The 21,372-nt window shown below is 35.6% G+C and overlaps 1 protein-coding gene, 1 long non-coding RNA gene and 1 pseudogene across 5 annotated transcripts; 1 reads left to right on the top strand and 2 right to left on the bottom strand.

Annotated features, from left to right (window-relative positions):
* Window positions 1-268: 268 nt before the first annotated feature.
* On the bottom strand, window positions 269-4,268 carry LOC110747689 (uncharacterized). Of its 3 annotated transcripts, none has more exons than XM_088254306.1 (2): window positions 3,814-4,268; window positions 269-777 (listed from the first exon to the last, which is right to left on the bottom strand). In XM_088254306.1, the coding sequence occupies exons 1-2, from the start codon at window positions 4,111-4,113 to the stop codon at window positions 481-483; spliced, it is 597 nt and encodes a 198-aa protein (XP_088110432.1). In that variant the 5' UTR covers window positions 4,114-4,268; the 3' UTR covers window positions 269-480. The 3 variants fall into 3 exon arrangements, 2 of the variants coding, with proteins under 2 accessions (XP_088110432.1, XP_088110433.1); XM_088254307.1 differs by having other exon boundaries at window positions 269-774; window positions 3,814-4,260; XR_015836405.1 differs by lacking the exon at window positions 3,814-4,268 and adding an exon at window positions 1,092-3,799 and having other exon boundaries at window positions 649-774.
* Window positions 4,269-6,692: 2,424 nt separating this feature from the next.
* Window positions 6,693-8,382, top strand: LOC148293848 (uncharacterized; annotated as a pseudogene). The gene is made up of 4 exons (XR_015836477.1): window positions 6,693-6,991; window positions 7,387-7,734; window positions 7,826-7,830; window positions 8,000-8,382. The product of XR_015836477.1 is annotated as an uncharacterized LOC148293848 (transcript).
* A 9,576-nt stretch (window positions 8,383-17,958) lies between these two features.
* LOC110747290 (uncharacterized) lies at window positions 17,959-19,829 on the bottom strand. Its single transcript, XR_015836409.1, has 3 exons — window positions 19,482-19,829; window positions 19,021-19,132; window positions 17,959-18,410 (listed from the first exon to the last, which is right to left on the bottom strand). It is a non-coding gene; the product is annotated as an uncharacterized LOC110747290 (long non-coding RNA).
* Window positions 19,830-21,372: the final 1,543 nt, after the last annotated feature.

Raw genomic sequence — 21,372 nt, 5'->3', positions numbered from 1 at the left:
GACAAATTTTTACACACATGTCAAACTGTGATTGATAGGAAGATAGGAATTCCTACTATCATCATAAAAAGGCCCTACTCAAGCTAAATAACAAACATCATGTGGTTGTGTTATGGGACAAACATAATTTTTCTACTTTTAGTGCACAATTTGCCATTGGATTACTTAGATAAAGTATTTTTATTAATTGGGGCTAGTTTAGGCCTTGAAATTAAATTTTTTAACTCAAGAATCAAGATTTATTTTCTAACAAACATAACATTTTTTGGCAAAACATTTCCTCCTTCTGCACTAAAAGGAACAATCTATACTCGTATATTCAATCTAAAATGTCCGACGTATGTCCCGACACTGAGAAAGTTGAAAAATATGGGAATTCAAATGAAGAAACAAAAACAGAGATAGAGAAAATTAATTAATTAACGAAACGGCATTAAAACAAAGTCCTCTTAAACGGTCAAACGGCTGACACTCTCTTCATCATACTTTGGCATGCCCTTCAGCAGCGCCTCCCTTCACTTCAACATCTTTACCTTCTTCTGCACTATTTTCTGCGACGGTTCCTTTCACTTCCTCCGTTGCTGCTTCAGCAACTTCCTTCACTTCTTCTGTAACTTTTTCTTCAGATGGTTGTTTGGTTTTGGTCTCTGGTTCCGGTGCATCTTCAATGGCTATCTCTGCAGGCTCAGCCTTCTGTTCCTCCAGAGGCTTTTCAGTCTCCGATGGTTCTGGCTGCTTCTCTGTTTCTGTTGCCTCCTCCTTTCCTTCTTCATTCTGCTAAGTTCCAGAGTCCAGCCAGCAGTGATGGCAGGGTAAAATAGTTAGAAAATAATAAACTATACATAACCCAATAAATATACCACATGTTCTTAATCTCATATATAGTTGCCTAGTTTTACAGTTGAGTCTACGGATTGTCCACAATTGCAACCCAAAATCAAAGCATTTTCAATCAGGTAATCAAAATGCTCCCAACCAGCAGTAAAAAGTCACATCGGAACCTTGACAATATATAATGAGTACTTCCATTACTAATAACACTACGGTCTTTTGTGATAAAACCCCACATCGGAATCTTGATAAAATCTTACCAGCGAGATCATAGCTAGTCTTCTATAGCTAGATAATAAACTTGGCAGGTTCTGTTCACATGCATTTCTCAATGTTATGGCACATTTTAACTTGCAATAAGAGAGAGAGAGAGAGAGAGAGAGAGAGAGAGAGAGAGAGAAAGAGAGAGTGGACAAGAAGACAGATGAAGCTTTTAAGAATCCAACCCAGGCAATCCTTTGTTCTGCATGCCTTGCAGAAGCCTACCGTATAACTACACAAAGACCAGTTTCAAATAGAAAAAGAAAAAGAAAATGAAAAAATGAAAAAATGAAAAAAAGAAACATGCAATGTCCAAAACAGGGACTCTTTTGTTTGTCCTGAAATAAAGTTGTCATGGAATGTCCAAGATACCATATATACTGATTATGTAGGATTCGGACTACGTAGCTTTCAACCCGAAGTAATGAAAGAGTTACGTTTTTTTTGTTTGTTTTTGGTTTATTCAAACCAAACAATAATAAATTCAGCAACACATCGTACATACAGATAGTCACCTTTCAGTGCAAAATATCTGAGAATCTAATGGAAAATCCGTAATGCCGACGGGACATTCGACAAGCATAAAGACATGGGCCAGCTTTTAAAAAAAAAGCTAAGAATTTATAAATATTTTGACCAAAGAATTTGCAATATTTTTCACCTTGGGAATATGAATCGACCACCACAACAATAATGCATTCCACCAGAGAATTTGCAATATTTATCTCTTTGATGTGTTTCCCCAAAAACAGTTTTAATAAGAAAAGTTATATAAATAAGCATTTTTATCCTTGTTTTCGTATTAGAGATGTAAGTTAGGACAAGAAATTTCACTTTCAACCGATTTTGATCTGAATTTTTTTAACATTTGGCACACCCAAATCAATTTCGACATCCGAAAATCCTGAAAATGTTTGGATTGGACTTGCAATATATCCTCCATGACTAACTTCATCTTCAAATAAATAGAACATAAAATGATTATAAAAAAAAGGTGCTTCACACAAGACAAAATGATAAAATGGTCCAGCCTCTCCAAAATTAGACAAACCGGCCTAGTCAATGTCTTACGGTGACATGAAATAACTCTTAAGTCACTGTCGGACAGTGACCCGAGAGTTGTTCAATGTCACTGACAGTGACATACGAGTTATTTTATGTCATTGGACCGGTTTTTCCAATTTTTAAGGGACTAGACCATTTTGTCTTGGTGCCCTCCTATTTGTCCTAATATGGTAAAACCCCTAAATAAAATCTAATAAGAACATCGTGTGAACACTATATTTATTTTAGGCTTTAGGTATGAGTTTTCAATTTTGAGCCTAATTTTAGATTTCAAATCGTTGAGCCGATTCAAAATTCTAAGCTATTTTAGAAAGAAGATAATAATAAAAATACGTGAGTTTCAAAATTTCCGCAAATTCAAAAATTGGAGAGAAATTTCAAACTGAAAATGGAAAAATAAAACTAAGGAAATCAAATTGATGAATATAACTCTGGCCAACAACCATTTGGTCTAGTCACATCCAATTTTCACTATGTTGGAAGAAGTTCTAAATTCAAATATAATTGAGGATAGTTAGCTAAAGGTTATCATAGTCAATATATTGTGTTTACTTGTACTAAGAATCTTAAGACAGGGTCCACATGCCCAAAAAACAAAACGCTACCTACAAATTAAACTTGTGTCTTAGCATAATGGAATGATATAAAAGCATGGATTTGGATAGTGAAAGGAAGTGATATTAATTGGTTGGAAGAACCATAAAAATATTAGATACAATGTGTTTAAGTTAGATTCGAAATGACTAGCGGTCAAACATTCAAAATACCAAAAATATTCCTTGATTAATGAAAAAAATAAAGAAATGAACCAAAGAGGCAAAAGTGGTGCATATGTTTTTGTAGAACAAGACTCCAAGTCAAAAGTAAGAGTGAGTTTTCCCTAAAAAGAAAAGGAAAAACAAAAACAAAAAAAAAGGTCCTTTGGTTAATGCATTCCCACATTGTGGCCCTGCTTCCAAATTCCCAGCAAAATGCAAAGTAATAACATATAAAAGAAAGAAAATATATGGGAAGTTGGCCTGTCATAATATTTTATGTAGAGTTCTCCAAATTCGAAAGAAATGGAGAAAAACAAGTTTTTTTACATAAATATTCTTAATTTTTTTTCAAAGAATATTGAATATAAAATTTGAATTTAGAACATCATCAACTGGTTTATATAGGAATCACTACTATATATTAGACCCTTCACCAAAATTCAATATATCATAACTACCATTAAAATAAAATAAAAATTCATTGATAGCTGACAGACAACGAAATGTATTAATGTAAAGCTGGGGGAAAAAATAAAGAGACACAATAGAGAGAGAGAAATAGAGCAAATTAGCCCGCATGAGCGTGTACCGGAAGGCTAGTGTAACTTTAAATAATTTTGATCATAAGGACAATAGCTTTCGCAAGAAAAGAACGTCATAGCAACATTTAACCTACCAGAAAAATTTCAGTCACAAAGATGATGAAGCCATAAGGCATCAGACCAGATCTCGATCATTCAAAGCAAAACTTTGTGTGTTTAATGATGAGCATATTTTAAAAATAGATTGATATTTTTCCCTTTCACTTAATTAGTTTAGCAAAATAAAAGTTAAAAAATAGAATAGTGAGAAAGTGAAAAGAAATTTTTTTTTTTTTTTTTAAAGTTTTGAAACGCACCTTGAACAAAAGACTGAGAGAGCGGTGTTTACTTCCTTGTTCATCATCATCAACGATCTCCTTGACTTTATCATCACCGCCACCCTCTTCCTCAGGGGCCAACTCTATCTTCTTCTTCTTCTTCTTCTCATCTTCATCATCATCAGCAGCAACTACTACCACATCCTTCTCCTTTGCCTGATCATCAACCAGTACCGCCGCCACTACTTCTTCCTTGGCTGCCGCCTCTGGTGCAGGCTCTGGCGCCTCGCTTGCGCCCTCGGCCTTCAACACCTTCGGCTTTGTTGCACACCCTCCCATCTCTCTCTCTTGCTTGGTGCGTCAAAAATCAAACAAAGGGAGAACAAGGCTTGCAGCAAGAATGGAAGAACAAGAAAGAACTAGGGAGAGAGCTATTGTTTATAGGGAAAGCTTAGACCCTATGTTGTTCCAACATTTGTAACAAGGCAAATTTTATTTTATTTATAAAAAAAAAACAACTATTCTGTAAATTAATGTATTGTTTATTTTATATTTTAAAGTTATATATTATTATGTAGGAGGGTCACTGCAGGCTTTGTAAAATGTTAACATAACTTTGGGGTGACTGGTGGATTAATTAGTGGTGAATTGGAAGTCGAAGGGGCCGGTTTTGAGAGGGAAAGGTTGAGCTATTGGCCTTTTGCATATGTTATTATTTACAGAGAGGCAGAGTGCATGTGGAAGCTTCTGAGTTGGCTGTTTTATGGCGAGTCCTTCCCATGATGCTCATCCCAGGTTGGCATCTCATATATATATATTGAAACGTACAATAATAATTATTAATTAATTATGCTTCAATGTTCCTGTTTGTCCATGCAAGTGGATCCCCCCTGGTCTTCTGTGGTACCAAATGTATAAATTCATTAAAACCCTAGCTAATTCAAATTGTGGCTAATGCGATTGAATTGATCATCTGATGTTACATGGCTTTTATATCCCGATCGATATATAAGTGTACTACCCTTTCTTGTTTGTTATATATGTTATAGAAAAACAAGAGTATCGGTTCGCCCTGAAAATATTTTCTTGTCAAATCATTTTATCTCATGTCAAAATGGGTGGTCGAAATTCACGATCTAGCAATATATACATTTGTCTGGCAGCATAAGAATCAGAATAGACCATTACCCTAATTTGCCCACTATTAACAAAGTGGTGGACGATTAAGAGCATTTGTTTAATGTTAAAGAAGTTTAATTACATGATAACAACTCATAAATATGTGGTAACCCCTTGGAAGATCAAATACACAAGAACAGAGGAATCTTCTTTATGTGACAACTAATATATATTTCTTTTTAATATGTACAAGCAATTTAATATTATACTGCAATTGGATTATCTTATCTCCTATATATAAAGGAAAGAACAAGAGCCTTTGCCTCTTACAATCATAACATACCCACTGATACAAAAGAAAGGTTACAATTTATTATACTAAACTCAAACGCACTACACGGATGCTAGGACTCAAACTCAGGATCTTACCTGGAAGAGCAATTACTCCAAACCACTACATTTGTGGGTTCTTTGCCAAACAAATAAAAATAAGGATTATAATATGAGATAAAACAAGGATTATAACTACCTATGTCTAAAGAACCAAACAAATAAAATTATTAAATCACCGATCTCTAAAAGAATATCCCATCATATTGAGTTTTATATCTGGGAAACATAAATCAGATTCCAAAAAAAAATCCTAAAAGTTATCCATATTCGATTACCACATTGAGTGTTGTTTGCTTTTTATGGTCCCTTTTCTGTTTCAATTTTAATAACAAATGAGCAAGAAATGAATCTTTCGTCAACCATTGCTTCTTTTATTTAATTAAAAACGTACGCAAAAAAGAAAAAGAAAAACCAAGTGGGAGGAAGGCAAGAGGGAGCCACATCTCCCATTTTGTTCAAATCTAAAGAAAGCCAGAATCTGAGCAAAGCTGTCTAGTTTCAAGGCGGCCAGCAGATATGTGGTGGTGTTCTTATAATTACATCGTGTTGGCCATACATTAAGAGCAAACATATCCATATTTTTATACTAAGAGTCCATCCTATCCAATTGACTAAGTGAAGTTTATAGAAACAGAGAAACGGTTTGTTTTTCTTCATATTATGAGAGGTGTTGCAAATATTATTAAGTGGATGAAATTTGTTTGGGCAAATTTTATAGCTTTAAAAAACAAAAAATTAATTGGCAAGTTGGGCCTGGAGCTTTGCGTTCAAAAGAAAATAATTGGGCCGTACGAAGTTAAATACCCAATAGAAAGTCGAAAGGTGGCCACGTGGAAGTCGGTCCAAATCGGAAAAATGTTTTTGCCTCCATTTTTGACGTGGGTTTAGCTTGAAAGGACAATGTCAGGTAGAGTATTGGGAGGACTGATCCCATGCCTATTTGCTCCTTTACCCATGCTTGGGTTTTTTTGCTTGGCGAGGCCTATAAGAGCACTTCCATCTATTTGCTATGGCAAAGGGAAAGGGGAGGCAAGGGCGGTTACTATTCACATGAATAATGACAGCCCGTGCAAAAAGCTTGTGGTGTTTCTACTCATTGCCATGGCAACCAGTATTCACATGTGATGTGAGGAGAGAAATTTATATAGAGTTTTGGTGTAGGAAGTGAAGAATATGACTAAGTATTTATTAAAAAAAAATTCTTAAAATTTCAGTATTTTTTTTTAGATTTTTTTTATTTTTTTTATTTTTTTCATTGCTGACGTCATAAACCCAGACTATTTTTGCTTTTGGGCTACCCCGGTTTGCTGGGACCCACAAGCTGCCAGGGCTATAGAAGCCCACTGGAACGTCAAATGGGGGCTTGGGCCCCCTATTGCCTAGGCTGGGGGCGAATGCTAGACGTGCTCTAAGAGCATCTCTAACAGAGTTGCTATCCTTTTATCCCCTATATATTTTGGCGAAAAAGAAGGAAAAGTGCAACTCCAGCAGGGTCATTACGTCACTCCCCATTTCGGAAAACACAATTTTGGCTCGATGCATCTAGCAAGGAGGAGAGAGAATTCAAGGCTCGCCATCATTTTGCAACAATAAAAAAATTCAAATTGAAAACTTCAAAGTCTCCATCATCTTCTCTATGTCAACTCTCTCTCACCATGTTTCTCTGTTTCTCTCCCTCTCTTTGAACTCTGAGTGGTGTTTCCAGGTGAGATTTGAAAATTCCCTCTTTATTTATGAATTTGTTTGAAATTTGTATATGGGTTTTTGGGTTTGTGCCTGGAAGTGTTTGAAATTCATATGATTTACAAAGTAATTGAATATCTACAAATAATTCAAGTTGGGCAAGGTTCAGATTAATGCATTTTTAGGGTTTGTTATGCCTGCAAACTGTTATATTGGTGGCTTCACAGAGTTTCTCATTAGTTTTTGTTAAGATCTGATGCTTCTCTGCAATTTAAAAAAAATATTTTTTATGAACTTAACTGTGGTTGCATTTCTCCCCACTCCACTGCGTAATCTGATAGGTTTAATGCCATGTGGCTATATATGTGGATGGATTATATAGATAACGCATATTATGCCAACATCCTCAATGGACAGGTAGACCCTAATGATCCATTTTCAACATTTCGGTTACACGCCTACTACTCAAAATGAAGGTGACAATGAAGTGCCTCAAGTGACTGTTCTAACTAGATCAACCACCAAGAAACAACAAAGAGCTAAGAATTTTGTTGTTGAAGAAGATATGCTTCTTGTGTCTACATGGTTCAATGTTAGCTTAGATAGAGTGCATGGCAACGAGCAAAAGAGTTCTACTTATTGGAATAGAATTCAAGAGTACTGGATGGAAGAGAAGAAGTTTACTTCTGAACGCACTTCCAATTCTGTGGATACATGGCTAAGATTGAAGGGAGGTCTCAAAGTGGTGTCAATTAATAAGATAGGGTAATATTTTTGCCAAAATTACTAATTTACAAACTATTTGATGATATGTGTTTTTGCAAACTGGCTAATCGATTATTAAAATACTATTCAGATCTTGTAAGCTAAAGAAATGTATCAACAACTCATGGGATCTGCATTGCGTATGAGCTTTATTAGTATCTATTGAAGGATCAACCTAGATGGATTACTGAAACTTGCAAGAAAAAACCCAAGACTAGTAAGGAGGCAATCCATGTATCTTCTTCTCCTTGCATTCCATAAGTAGTCAATTTAGGGGAAGATAATCAAGAATCTACATGTATAGAAAGGTTAGAAGGTAAAAAGGCTGTAAAGAAATTGACAAGACTGGGAAAGGGTAAAAATCCCATGGATGGCAATGCAGAGTCTGCAATATATGTTCAAATGGAAATCCAAGAATTAAGAAAACAAAAACTAGAACATGTGCACAGACAAGATGTGCAATTCCAATTGATGTATGCTGCAGAGCAAGAGCAACTTGCTATTAGGCATAAAGAAGTTCAAATTCAATGTTGAAGTGAGGATTCTAGAATAATGGCAATGAATACTACTAACATGCTACCAATGCAACCAGAATACATTATAGGCTTTCAAAAGGAAATCTTGGCAAAAAGATCTGGCAATAGTTAAAAGTCTATTTCTATAAGATGTTAAAACTCTGTTCCTTTCATATTGAGCTATATTTCCCAAGTGATTCAATTACTTATTCTCCTCCATGTAGTTGCCACAAGTGCTCGACAAGATCTTCTTGGATTCTACAATGAGTTTGTTTGTCTCTGATGCAAATATGGTTTTGAATAAATTCTATTAGTCCCAGTGAATACTCACGTGTAGGTTCTATATTTGAAATTTCCCCCCTTCTATCAAAGTTATGGGTTTGGCGACAATATCTCTCATCATGTTGCTCCTCCTCAATAACCATATTATGCATTATTATGCATGTAGTCATAATATCTTTCAGTGTGTTTTGATCCCATAAAAGAGCTGCTCCTCGATGACAGAAAAACGTGGTTGAAGCACCCCGAATGCACGTTCGACGTCTTTTCTAACTCACTCTTGAGCTGCACCATTAATTGAATAGTTGACTCAAGGAGCGAGACCTTCAGCTAGTTCATTGAAAATGGAAGAACAATCTAAGACGTTGATATCATTATGGGATCCTGATAACCTAAAAAGGGCATGCCATATCCAAAGATCATATGAACCCACAACTTCCAAAATAATTTTTGGTTCATGGAAGTGACCAGAACACATACCTTGCCATGTAGATGGACAATTTTTCCATCTCCAATGCATGCAGTCAATACTCCCCAACATCCCAGGAAATGTCACATGAACTTATACATCAGTTTCAATTTGTCACCTTAAAGAAAAATTTAAGCAAAAATGTCACCTTAAGTTTTCAAAATTCATGATTTGTCACCTGACTTTAACATCATCCAATTTTTCATCCATTTTAAAGGGTATTTTAGTCTTTCCAAGCAAGAGAGTTTACATAGCTTTATATTTAAATTATATAAAAAAGATGGCTTAAATATTGGAAAGACTAAAATACCCTTCAAAATGGGTGGAAAATTGGATGATGTTAAAGGCAGGTGACAAATCATGGATTTTGAAAACTTAAGGTGACATTCTGCTTAAATTTTTCTTTAAGGTGACAAATTGAAACTGATGTATAAGTTCAAGTGACATTTCTACAAAAATCCCTTTAATATTTGAATAGTTTTAGTATATTATGTAAATTTATTAGTTAATTTAATTAAACTACTATTTATATCCTATTTAAAATACATTTTAGAAGAGAAAAATATTTTAGGATAGGATTTTTGACATCCACGTGTTGGGACGTGATTAGCCCTATAGAGGAATACATGCGTTGTGATAGGTCGATACGCTCTAGTACTGCAAACAACAACCTACAAGAGGTTCTTGTTGCACATTTTTTGAGCCAGACGAGCACTAGAATGATGAGCAGTCTTGTGACATTAGCTAGTCTTTTGTGTTTACAATTAATAATAATTGACAATACATTGTTATGTTCTAGTCTTCGTCTTGTTTTCAAAACAACTTTGGTGTTTGTAACTAATAATAATTGACAATGCATTGTCATGTTCAAGTCTTTGTCTTGTTTTAAAAACAACTTAAAAATTAATGCAAATGGAAAAAGATGAAGGATAGTTTGTAAAAGAATGAAGAGAATGTGATAAATTATGTAAAAGGATGAAACTGAGGAAGAATAATATGTAAAATGATGAAGATGTTGTAAGAAATTATGTAAACATAAGGTAGGTGTTTCTAAATTTTTTAGAATTTTTTTTTTCAGATTAAAAAATAAAAAAGCTAGGTGACGTCAGCTAGGCCCCATCCAATTATTTAGCTCGGACTGGGCAAAGGGCCACATGTGGCCTAATTTTTAGGAATTGGGCCTTCGTGTAGCCCTCCCTTTTTGTGTAGCCTTTGTGTAGCCCACTCTTAGAGATAAGTTTTGGGCATTTTGGGCTATTTTTGAGGATATAAGTGATAGGACCCCACCCGAATTCCCCCTCGGAACTCTTAAGAAAAAGAGGTCGAGACTTCTGTCGAAATTTCGGCAGAATCTCCCTTGAAAAACTAACATTTACCCAACTAATTAAACCTACAAACAACAACAATTTAACCATCCCAACTGGTTGCACACACAATGTATAGCACACACAAATTAGCCTCAAATTCAATCCTAAGTGGGAAATATCATAGCAACTACTGAAGTTTAGTTTACAAAGTTAGATTCCAAACAATGAAACAAAAATCAAGTCCTACTACGTGAACAAGCTAGGAATTCACTAACGACGGAGTAGCTTACGTGGTTGTCCGAACTCTGAGCTATCTACTTCCTGGGGGCGCAAAACAGTAAAGATGTGAGTGGACAAAAAAGAAAGTTTTTTCGAAAATAAATATACAGAACATACTAACCTCTCTGTTTTCACAAACCTTTGAAACTCACTTATACATTTGTAAATACACATACAGGAATGAGATATGAAATTTACAAATATGTGTAAAACATACTTGGAATTAACTGGTAAGTAGAAAGACAATTAACACAATCTTTATTTCAAAACATCAATTTAAATCCAACACATCGAACAATCGTTCAACAGAAATCAAGTTTCAAACCATTTCTTTGAATTCAATCAAACCTGAAAGCCCAAAATACAATTCAACCGGATTCTAGTTTCAATCCAATTCATACAAAAACTCTCCATCCAAGTATACCTATGGGGAAACTGACCAACCTTGTGCAGACAACCGGCAGTGTGGCAGGGGAACATCCTGGGAACAATCATCACTGACCAGCCACTCGTGTTTGTAGTACAAGTATAGGCAATACACACACTGGCCGGACACCTACAGAGTAATCTCTATGCAGGTACATGCAATATCCACTGGCCGGACACCTACCGACGTAGGTATAGGCAGAAACCACTAGTCGGACACCTACCACATAGGTACAGGCAATACACTCTAGCCGAACACCTACCACCGTAGGTACATGCAACACACTGGCCAGACACCTACCCACGTAGGTACAAGCAATTTCCATTGGTCGGACACCTACCACGTAGGTACATGCATTACTCTGACCGAACACCTACCACTGTAGGTACATGCAATATCCTAGTCATGTGTAAATACTCTATCAAAGTCAACCGTTATATTTTTTCTGTAGGCAACCGGGAATGGGTACCTAGGGTGGATTTCAAATCCATTCTCAACACTTTTTCATAGAAATTCCCTTTTTAGCAAATCCCTTTTTTTCCACTCTTTCTCAAATTCTTTATTAGTTTTCTCAAAACAATACGAAATCCTTTCAAAACCATTCAAAATTCCAAGTATACATCGATAAATAATTAAACAAATGAAACCCCTTTTTTAACCCGAGATTAAAACCCATTTCACTATTTGACTTCCAACCAATAAAAATCTTATTAAAACATTCTCAAAGTAAATCCGAACAATAACCCACAATTAAAATCCTTACTAAATATTTAATTAACAATCTCACATATTTACCACCGTTAAACATATATAACCATTCACAAACATTTTCCCAAACTTCCCAAGCAAATCACGTTTATCAACATGCATAATTGTTTAAAGTCATTGATCGGTTCATAATTGTATATCATTTTGTACCCTTCTAGCTTATGATTTGGTTATGTTTTTGAGTTAAACTTGTGCTTTTAATCCTTTTTGTGTTTATCTTTCAGTTCATTGAGCTTTAGGTAATAATGATGGCTTTAGAGAGCATAATTCATGCAATTCAAGCATGTTAAGGCCTAATTTGGATGAATGGATGAAGAGCTTAAAGACAAACTCATTTTGGCTACAGCCCCCTGCCAGTCCAGTTCCGTAGGTCATATTGCAAGCTTTGTTTCAGCAACCTACATAGCTCGAATGAGGCCACATTCTTCATGAAAGTTGTTCCAATGGGTGTATACTATAACATATCCGAAATTCAGCCCCATTGGATAAATCTGGAGTCCGTTACCTAGCAAACACAGAACCATGCTCAGGATGGATCTTATCAGCGCGGAAAATGAGTTAGCAATTTGTTTCGGCCTTAACTTCTTCCTCCGACCTTGGATTGGCCCAAATAACATATGGCTGGAAAGAAGACATTCTGAACTTCAATTTCGAGTGCTTAAAGTCCTAATTTGATTAAGAGAAGCCCAAGTTGTAAGCCCTTGAAGTTGCTGGTCATGCTGACCTCAGCATGTGCTGGTTGGATGCTTGGTCATGGTGAGCTAGGTATGAGCTATCATTTCTGGTTGGAAGCTTGGTCATGGTGACATGAAGATGAGCTAGGGCTGCTGGTGGGATCTATTGGTGAAGTGCATCAACCAATTCAAGATTTTCTAATACAAGTGCATCACCCAATTTAGATTTTCTAATACAAGTGCATCAACCATTTCAGATTTTATAAAACAAGTGTTGTATGCATTAGCCATATTGAATTCAGATTTTCACTTCCCCTAGGCCTATAAATAGGGAAGTTCTCTAAGCTTGTAAACACACCCCAAGGGGGGGAGCTCTCAAACACTTCTCTAGAGCTCCCTTCCCTTCTCTCCCTCAAATTCTCTTAGTTTCTCTTTCTAGTTTTCAATTGTTATAATGAGATCTTTGTGCTGAAATTTTCCTTTAAGTCTTTCCAAGTTCTACTTTAATTTTCATTGTTATGTAAATTCTTTTATTAAGTTTTCAAGTTGAATTAGTTTCCAAGTTTCAATTATGGTTTTTGTTCTTATTCATTATGCTTATAAGTTAATATGCTAGTTTGAATGATTGATCACCATTTAGGCTTGCATGTTAGCTATCTTGGTTTGAATTAAGAGTAGACACCATGCTTTAATTCGAATTGAACTATGAATAGGAAGAGTATGTATGGACATTCGACAACAGGGATTAGATACATGCTTGGTTGTTTAAATTGTTCTTCTATGCTTAATGGGTTCCTAATGCTTAATTTTAGGTTAGACAACAAATGATCAAATTAGGGAATTAGGAACACAAGGTTATGACCACACACCATGGCTTAATCATACTTTAGCTAGAATCAATCCATTAATCTAATTGAACTTGGGAACTTATCTGCTTGAGTTAGTTATTTTCTTTCTTCCTTGTTTTATTTATTTCCTTTCTTTTTCATTTCTGTTTTGTGTAGGGAAAATGAATTGAATCATTCAATCACCAATCCTCGTGGGATCGACCTCGCACTTACATACGCTATACTACCGAACGGCTCGTGCACTTGCGAGTATCACAAGTTGAGGATGCAACTGAATCCATTTTGGTGCAGCTGTATCTACACAACAGTCATTTAGAACCAAACTGAACGCTTGGAAAAATGAAAACCCAACTTACATCATCCATAAACATTTAATAACTCTTTAGTTGTAAAAACCATCATAGCACGAAGGAAATTGTCAAAACTAGGGCTGTGCAGGATCCAAACCAATCCACTAAAACCGACCAATCCAATCCAATCCAATCCAATTTTCATTGGTTTCGACAACATTAATGGATTGGATTGGATTAGAAAAATAGAAATCCAATTGGATTGGATCGGATGGCGGATCAAGAATTGAAAATCCAACCTAAACCGAACCAATCCAATATACACATTAATATACTTTCATATTGTATAATATTTACATTTCATCTTGTTTCTCACTAATATATTAATCTTACTTTCGAAAAAATCAAAACGTTAACATATTAAATATAATATTATATTAATTTATATTAAAAATTAATATATTAATGTCATATCTTTCATCATATTGAATTTTGAATTGAATTTTGAATTAAATGTTATGAAAGATTATGAAGTTTTTTTTATCATAATTATTTTTTCATGCAAACCGATCATCCAATCCAATCCAATCCAATGTACATTGGATCGGATTGGATTGGATCCTGACATCCAAACACATTGGATTGGATTGTAAAATTTATAATCCAATAGAAGATTGGATTGGATTGGATTGGTAAAAAACCATTGGTTTCGAACCGATGCTCACCCCTAGTCAAAACCATAATTAAAACATAATTAAATTACTTCCGCCCAAAACCAAATGTTCGGAAAGTATACACAGGAAACAATCAGTTCTTAAAACATTTCATGCAAGCATCATTTCATAAAAACTATTTATAAAATAAATGTCCACTCACACACTCAACCCTCTGCAGTTTCGTCCAGAGTGCTTCGTTGCGCCAAAGAACCTATTTGAGAGAATACCAAAATTAACTGAATAATCAAACCCAACACTAAACTTTAAATCAATACCCTTGCTCTCGGGACTCTCAGTGGGTGCATGTCCTTTAAGAAAATCCCTAAGGCTATTTTAGTACTTAACAAGAGACGAGACGGTCTCAAAAGACCCTTGGTCAACTATACGGTCAAACTAGTCATTCTGGTCAACGGGCCTGCTAGGCCCATGACTTTTGATTTCCAATCCGAAAGTTCCTATAAGTCCAACAGAGTTTACTAAACACGTCCTGAGAGTTTGGTCTCGATCGAGTGGTCGGATCGTCCTCGATCGCATGATCGGACGATCATCAGTTTTCTTAACCCTCAACTCATTGATTCGGAGTATCTGGGACTCCAATTCTCAATCTGTGAATTCCTACACGATCCTAGAGGTACGGGAAAAAACATACTTGGAATTGGAGCCGTTCCAACTGTCTGAACATATCGAACCCGGACATCACCTAATAGGCGTACATCTGTTCAATTGTCATACGATAACCAAATTCGATTCTTCGCATACTATCGCACTCGGGTCGACATGGGGATCAAATCAGAACACAATGGGGCACCACACCATTGCCTACGCACCGCCACACGGGCTGGTAGCGCGTGGGTGGCTTGAGAAATTTCCAGCGACGGAAATTTCTCAAATCACCCAACAATACCTACACCTGCGTGATCAGGGCAACTAGGGGAGCAACTTATACAACTGGGTCAACCTCCAATTTGGTCGGGAAGTGGCAGGAAAACCACTTCAAATACTGAAATTTTCTAGGTTTAAAATCGAACTTCCAAAACTCCAAATCGATCCAAATCAACTACCAAAACATTAAGAACACATTGAGAAGATGAAAAAGCACACCTTACTCGATGGATTTTGTTGCTAGAATCGTAGGAAACGACGATGGAAAAAGTGCAACTTTTCTCCTCGTTCCTATGGCTTCGTGGCTCGAAATCAAGGTGGAGAGGAGCGTTTTGCAAGTCGTGGCGTCAGATTTAGTGGCTCGATGACGATGCAGTCGTTGTCTGAAATTTTGTCTTCGAAACGGAGAGAGCGAGTGTCAAGGAGAGAGAAAGAGAGAGAGAGAGAGAGAGAGAGAGAGAGAGAGAGAGAGAGAGCTGATCTGTTTTAAAACCCAACTTCGAAAAATTTACGATTGTGCCACTGCACTTTCGTTGACCACAACTTGTTTGTTATAAATCCCCAAAATCATTCCATATTAAAAAGTGACCAAAAAGAACCTATTTCCAAGGGCAAAATTGTAATTACACAAAAGAGATTAAATTGAATTAAATAATTAAAAATTAGGTCGAGGATGTTACAATAAGGCCATCTTTAGGGCCATAGGCCAAATATAGCCTTAAAATAATGCAAAACCCATCTCCAGCCATTGCCCAAATATATTTTTTTTTAAATAACCTTTTAAAATGTTTTCAAATTCGTTCTGTTATATATATATATATATATATATATAATGGTTTCTGACCGGAGGTTAGAACCATTTATTGAAAAGTTACTTTCTTAATTTAAAACCTTTTAAAATGTTTTAAATTTGTTTTGTTTAAAATATATATATATATATACATAAATTCTCTTATGCGGACATCCGGACGTTATTATCGTGCGGACGCAGTGTATTTTGTACTACCCCTCTCTGTTTTCCTGCCTGTTTACAATAGGATCCGCACGATAATGACGTGCGGACATCCGGATAAGAGAATAACTGTATATATATATATAAAATGGTCAGACCCATTGAAACGCATCCTTTTTTATATAAAAAAAAATTGCCTTTGTTGGCTTAATTATTATTATTATTTTAAATTTAAAAACCTAAAATATGTTTATAAATACTTGAAAATTTCTTCAAAAATTTTCCCACTCATTTCATTCCACATTTCTTACAAATTCTATTACATTCTCTACTTATTCACAACTTTCCACACTCTTTCTTTTTGTCAAATATTTAACACACTCATTTCATCCAAACATTTCCTACACATTTATTTTCTTTACTTATTTTGTTATTCACGTTGTTTGAAAAATGTCCCGGACTTTAAAGGGAAGAAATTGGTCATGAGTGGAAAATGAACATCTTTGCAAGGCTTTCATAAAAGGCTCTGAAGATAGCGTTGTGGGTAGTAACCAAAAAAGCATTGGGCTTTGTAAACACATCTCACAAAAATACATAGAGTATATGGGAGGCATCATCAATCCTTCCATTTTCAGAAACCATGAGAGTTGTGCTAGCAGATGGAAGAAGCACATCTATCCGAGCTGCAACCTATGGCATTGAGCCATCAAAACTGCCGAAAAAACTGGTACTAGTGGAACCAATATCTCTGATTTAGTGAGTTATTATTTTTTATGTTTGTTTTAATTATTTATATTGGTATTTTAGAAATAAATGTGTTTATAAGTTTTGGTATTTTTCATTTTTTAGCGACGCCAAATGGAGGAAATTTATGGTATGACACTATTTAAATTTGATCATTGTTGGGATATTGTTCAACATTGGGTGGGTTTTCAAGATCCACCGGAGGAAATATACGGTCACTACTACAAAAAACAAAATAGACGACGGGGATCCATTGTCGTTGTAATGTTTTGGAAACCGTCGTTAAATCGACCGACATTTTTTTGAATGTCAAATTACGACGGTAAAAAACCGTCGTCGTTTATTTGTTAAGACAACGGTTTTATTTACAACCGTCGTTGTTTATCAGTATAGACGACAGTTTGTTATCAGTATAGACGACGGTAAACCGTCGTTGTTTATCAATATAGACGACGGTTTTTATATAAAAACCGTCGTTGTTTATCTGTAAAGAATACAGTTTTTTTTTAAAAATCGTCGTTGTTTATCTTATAAGATGATGATTTTTATATAAAAACCGTCGTTCTTTATCTATAAAGAAGACAGTTTTTTTTAAAAAAATAGTTGTTGTTTATCTTATAAGATGACGGTTTTTATATAAAAACCATCGTTGTTTATTAAATAGACGACGTTATTATTTAAAACAGCCGTTGATTTTCTGTAAAGACAATGGTTTTAATGTAAAAACCGTCCTAGAATAAGTTTCCATGTTGTGGGCATGTGAATTAATGCCTAAAAATCGTCGTTGATTAGCTCTGGCGACGATTGTATTGTAAATATGTCATCTAATTTGTTCCTAGGCTATTACATTTTAGATTTTTTGTTTCCAATAATTATGTACAATAATTTTAACTAGGAAACCAACAATAACGCTTTCTGAATGAATATATACACTCAAAAAATTGCTTTGTTTCCTTCATAAAACTTGAAGATTCAATATTACATAGAATTAGAAAGAATGGAGCTACATATGATTGCTCACAAATTCTACCACATCGAAAGATGATACCTGAATTACATGGTTCCTAATATCAACATTTTCTCTTTTCTTTCTAGTGCTCAACATATAGCAAACCCAGTTCGGAAAACGAATATGGCTGTGTGAGAAGCACTTGAGCAACCTGCATTAGAAATTCCATTAAAACCAAATTAAGATATGTAATTATAATTAGCTAATCTCACAGCTATATTGAAAACTAATACTACCACAAGAAAAATTACGTAGGCTCTTTCATTTACAAACAGAACATATATATTTCAAAGCCCCAAGACATCAAGAATAAGACAAAATTATTAACAAGCTAATGATGAAAATGGAACTACCAACTCCTTACTTGCTAATTTGAACAACAACGAGGGAATACATGCCAGTTGACGAGTTGTACTGCCATTGTTTCACATAACCATAATCAATGTCATACCTGTGTCTCATACAAAAGTTGGGACAATTTGGGACAATTTGTTTAAAAAATATGCAGGTAACATACCTACAGATTCATTACCAACAAAACTAATGAGAACACAAAAACAAAGTTGGATAGCAGATTTAGTCTGAAAGAAAGCCATTCAATTGCTGACACATTATGAAACCATGTCCTTGACTGGTTGTCAATAAGACTGAGATTAGTTTCAGATTACTAGTTTACATACTACTTGCCTTTGGAAGTTCACTGCGTGCTGTTGCGAGCCTCGCTACTAGCAGTAGCAGGACTTTCAACAGCACATAAGCTCTTCACGAATATGCTACATAGAGTGTTCCGAAAGTCAATGGCATTTTTTGATTCAACACCAACTGGAAGAATCTTAAACTATGAAATATAAGCATATGGTTTTCAGTTTGCATTACTCTCTTGAGGGGTGACTAGAGGAAGTAGACTAAAAGATACTAAAGGAGTCAACAAATGAAATATAAAGGTCTAACCGCACCAAAAAGATAAAAAAGGTATAAAGATCGATATGATCAAAAAGATACAAAGGTTCGATATGATCAAAAATATATAAGGGTCAGGTTCTTCTATTTCCACAATATACAAGATGAATGCAGTTATAAATTGTTTGTGCGTGCGTGTGTGTCTGTCCAAAAGTGAAGTTCATTACCTGAAAAGCTCTTTTATTTCATTTTGCAGGTATCGTATTCTTGTTGATCGGTAAAATCAGAGGACTTGAGCTGCTCCAGTGGGACTACCACTGACTCAATTTGCCTTCCTACCTGTAATGAGTACATCAAACAGAAGGCTTCATTAATTATAATTCCAATGCAGATGACCATTAACAAAAGTTTGAAATTACCCATTATGAAATTAAACATTTGTGAAACATTTTGCATTGTCAGTTTTATCAGATTGAACTACACTTAGTGAAGAAACAATTTTTGTTTTGAAGTAAGAAAACCAAAATCCAAAATTGACCAAACTAGTAGCAAAATTGAGCTCCATATCCATTCCATCATCACAACTATTATAATGATAAAAATCAAGCATTACCCACCAAACAAAATCAAACCCATCAAACCAGATCAACAAAGATCACAAATGAGAATGCACGGAAATTGAGCTCACCTGAGAAGCAAAAATCCTAAGCAGAGCTCTCCTGACTCTAGAGTCCATAGCGTCAGAGATCCCCATTTGGATCCTCATCAGCTCACCCACAGTCATAACCCGCTTGGGCTTTCCGGGTCCCGAGAGAGATGAATAGCGGATAGAGAAAGACAGATATGAAGAGAGATCTATGACGACGAAGTTAGGTTTTCGATTTCGATGGAGGAGTCTCTCTTGGAGGTTTGGTCGAGGGCAATAGTTGAGGGAGGTAGAGAGATGAGGAAGATTTGAGAGGGGGCCGCGAGAGTTCAGGGAGGGAATGTTTTCGAGCTTGGCGGAAATCTAAAAATTTTAGGTTGAGAAACTCACTTAAGGAGGCTAGCGTGTTTTAAAACACGACGTTTGTAAATTTACAAACGTCGTGTTTTAAAAATCGAAACAACCAAAATCGATTTAAGTGGTGTGTAAGATGGTATACTACAGCAGTTTTATAAAACCGTCGTCTTTTAAAAAAACAACGACGGTTTTAAACTTCACTGTCGTCTATTTGGTGTCGTGGTTTTACAATTTTGTAGTAGTGGGTACTCCATCTAGCCAAAGAAATGTGAGCTTTAATTTGGAGGAGGATGATGAACAATCTCCACACACTATAGAAAATTTGTCTCCAAGTCAACCACCCATCCCTAGGATGTTAGGATGAAACAAGGCAAGAAAAGAGAAGCAAAGGGCCAAGAAAAGGGATGCCAAGGCCTTTAGGGATAAAATTGTTTATGCCTTGCGTGAGTTGTTTCCAAATGCTAGTTCATCATCAGATGACTATTGTCTAGTATTCCAAAGTGAAGATGATTTTACTATTTAATATTAGTAGACTGTGTTTTTATATTAAAGTAGTTGGTGTCTTTAATATTTAAGTTGATGTAGTCTTAAATTTGAAGTTGTTTTGGTCTTATATCATCCAGTATTCGAAAGTTGTTGTAGTCTTAAATTTGAAGTTGTTGTGAGTTGTACTCATCCTTGTATGTGAGTTGTTTCCAAACAAATAAAACAAATAAAAGTGTATCGATACTGAAAGTTGCATATTTTCATAAATGTGAGAGATGTAGGGTAAGAAATTAAAGCTTCCATAGATGTACACTACGGCTGGCCCGCATATTGTTAATTTGCGATTTCTAAATTATTCATGTGGTAGCTGAAGTGCTTATGGCTGTAGTACTCTACTTGTTTTCTGCGATGAGGGGGTTGTGGCAATTTCTAGCTCAATGGCTACAAAGATATTTTACGCCTTGCTTTAATGGCTTTGCCTGTGGTCCGTACTGTTCAAACAAATCCCAAGCCACACAGAGAAGTCATAATGAATTCAATTTATTACAACACACCACGTAAATGAAAACAAGCCACACAACTCTAAATAAAAACAAGCATAACTTGTATCTCTAAAGTAGGGGTTGACATTTGGGATATCATTTACCAAACGAAGGAAAACATGACTCCACATTCGGAATCGACATCTAAAGTCCTCAGGCGTGTAGATAGGATTTGGGATGTAGTCCATCATCGAGTTTTTATGCCTAAGAGCTCATCCCCCTGTGTTTGTTACTGCGATCAACAACAGGGCCACCCCCCAGGCCTTGTTGTTGTATTTGTTCCTGAGTCCATAATGTTGCTGCAGTAGCCGCAAGTTGTGTATTTGTGCAGATTCGAGCATAATCTTCTTCATCTTTTTCCATCATTTGGCGTCTGCACTCCTCCCATACGGAATCCAAGTTGGAACTTGAACCCTAGTTGGAATCCATTGCAGAATTGGTTGAAAAAGTGTAGAAGAATAGAGGAATTACAAAGGAATGAGATAAAGTTGTGAGATATTGAATCGAAAACACTCCATTTATTGACATTTGAAGATGAAGATAAGAGG

This window comes from Prunus avium, chromosome 6 (genome assembly GCF_965620075.1).
Source record: "Prunus avium chromosome 6, drPruAviu1.hap1.1, whole genome shotgun sequence".
Taxonomy (NCBI): Eukaryota; Viridiplantae; Streptophyta; class Magnoliopsida; order Rosales; family Rosaceae; genus Prunus; species Prunus avium.
Note: the sequence above shows the minus strand (reverse complement) of the source record. Positions and strands in the feature narration are given on the sequence as shown.

Coding starts and splice junctions, on each gene's coding strand:
- LOC110747689 (XM_088254306.1), bottom strand. CDS start 4,113: ATGGGAGGGTGTGCAACAAAGCCGAAGGTGTTGAAGGCCGAGGGCGCA. Junction 778..3,813: donor CTCTCAGTCTTTTGTTCAAG/GTGCGTTTCAAA, acceptor TCTGGAACTTAG/CAGAATGAAGAAGGAAAGGA.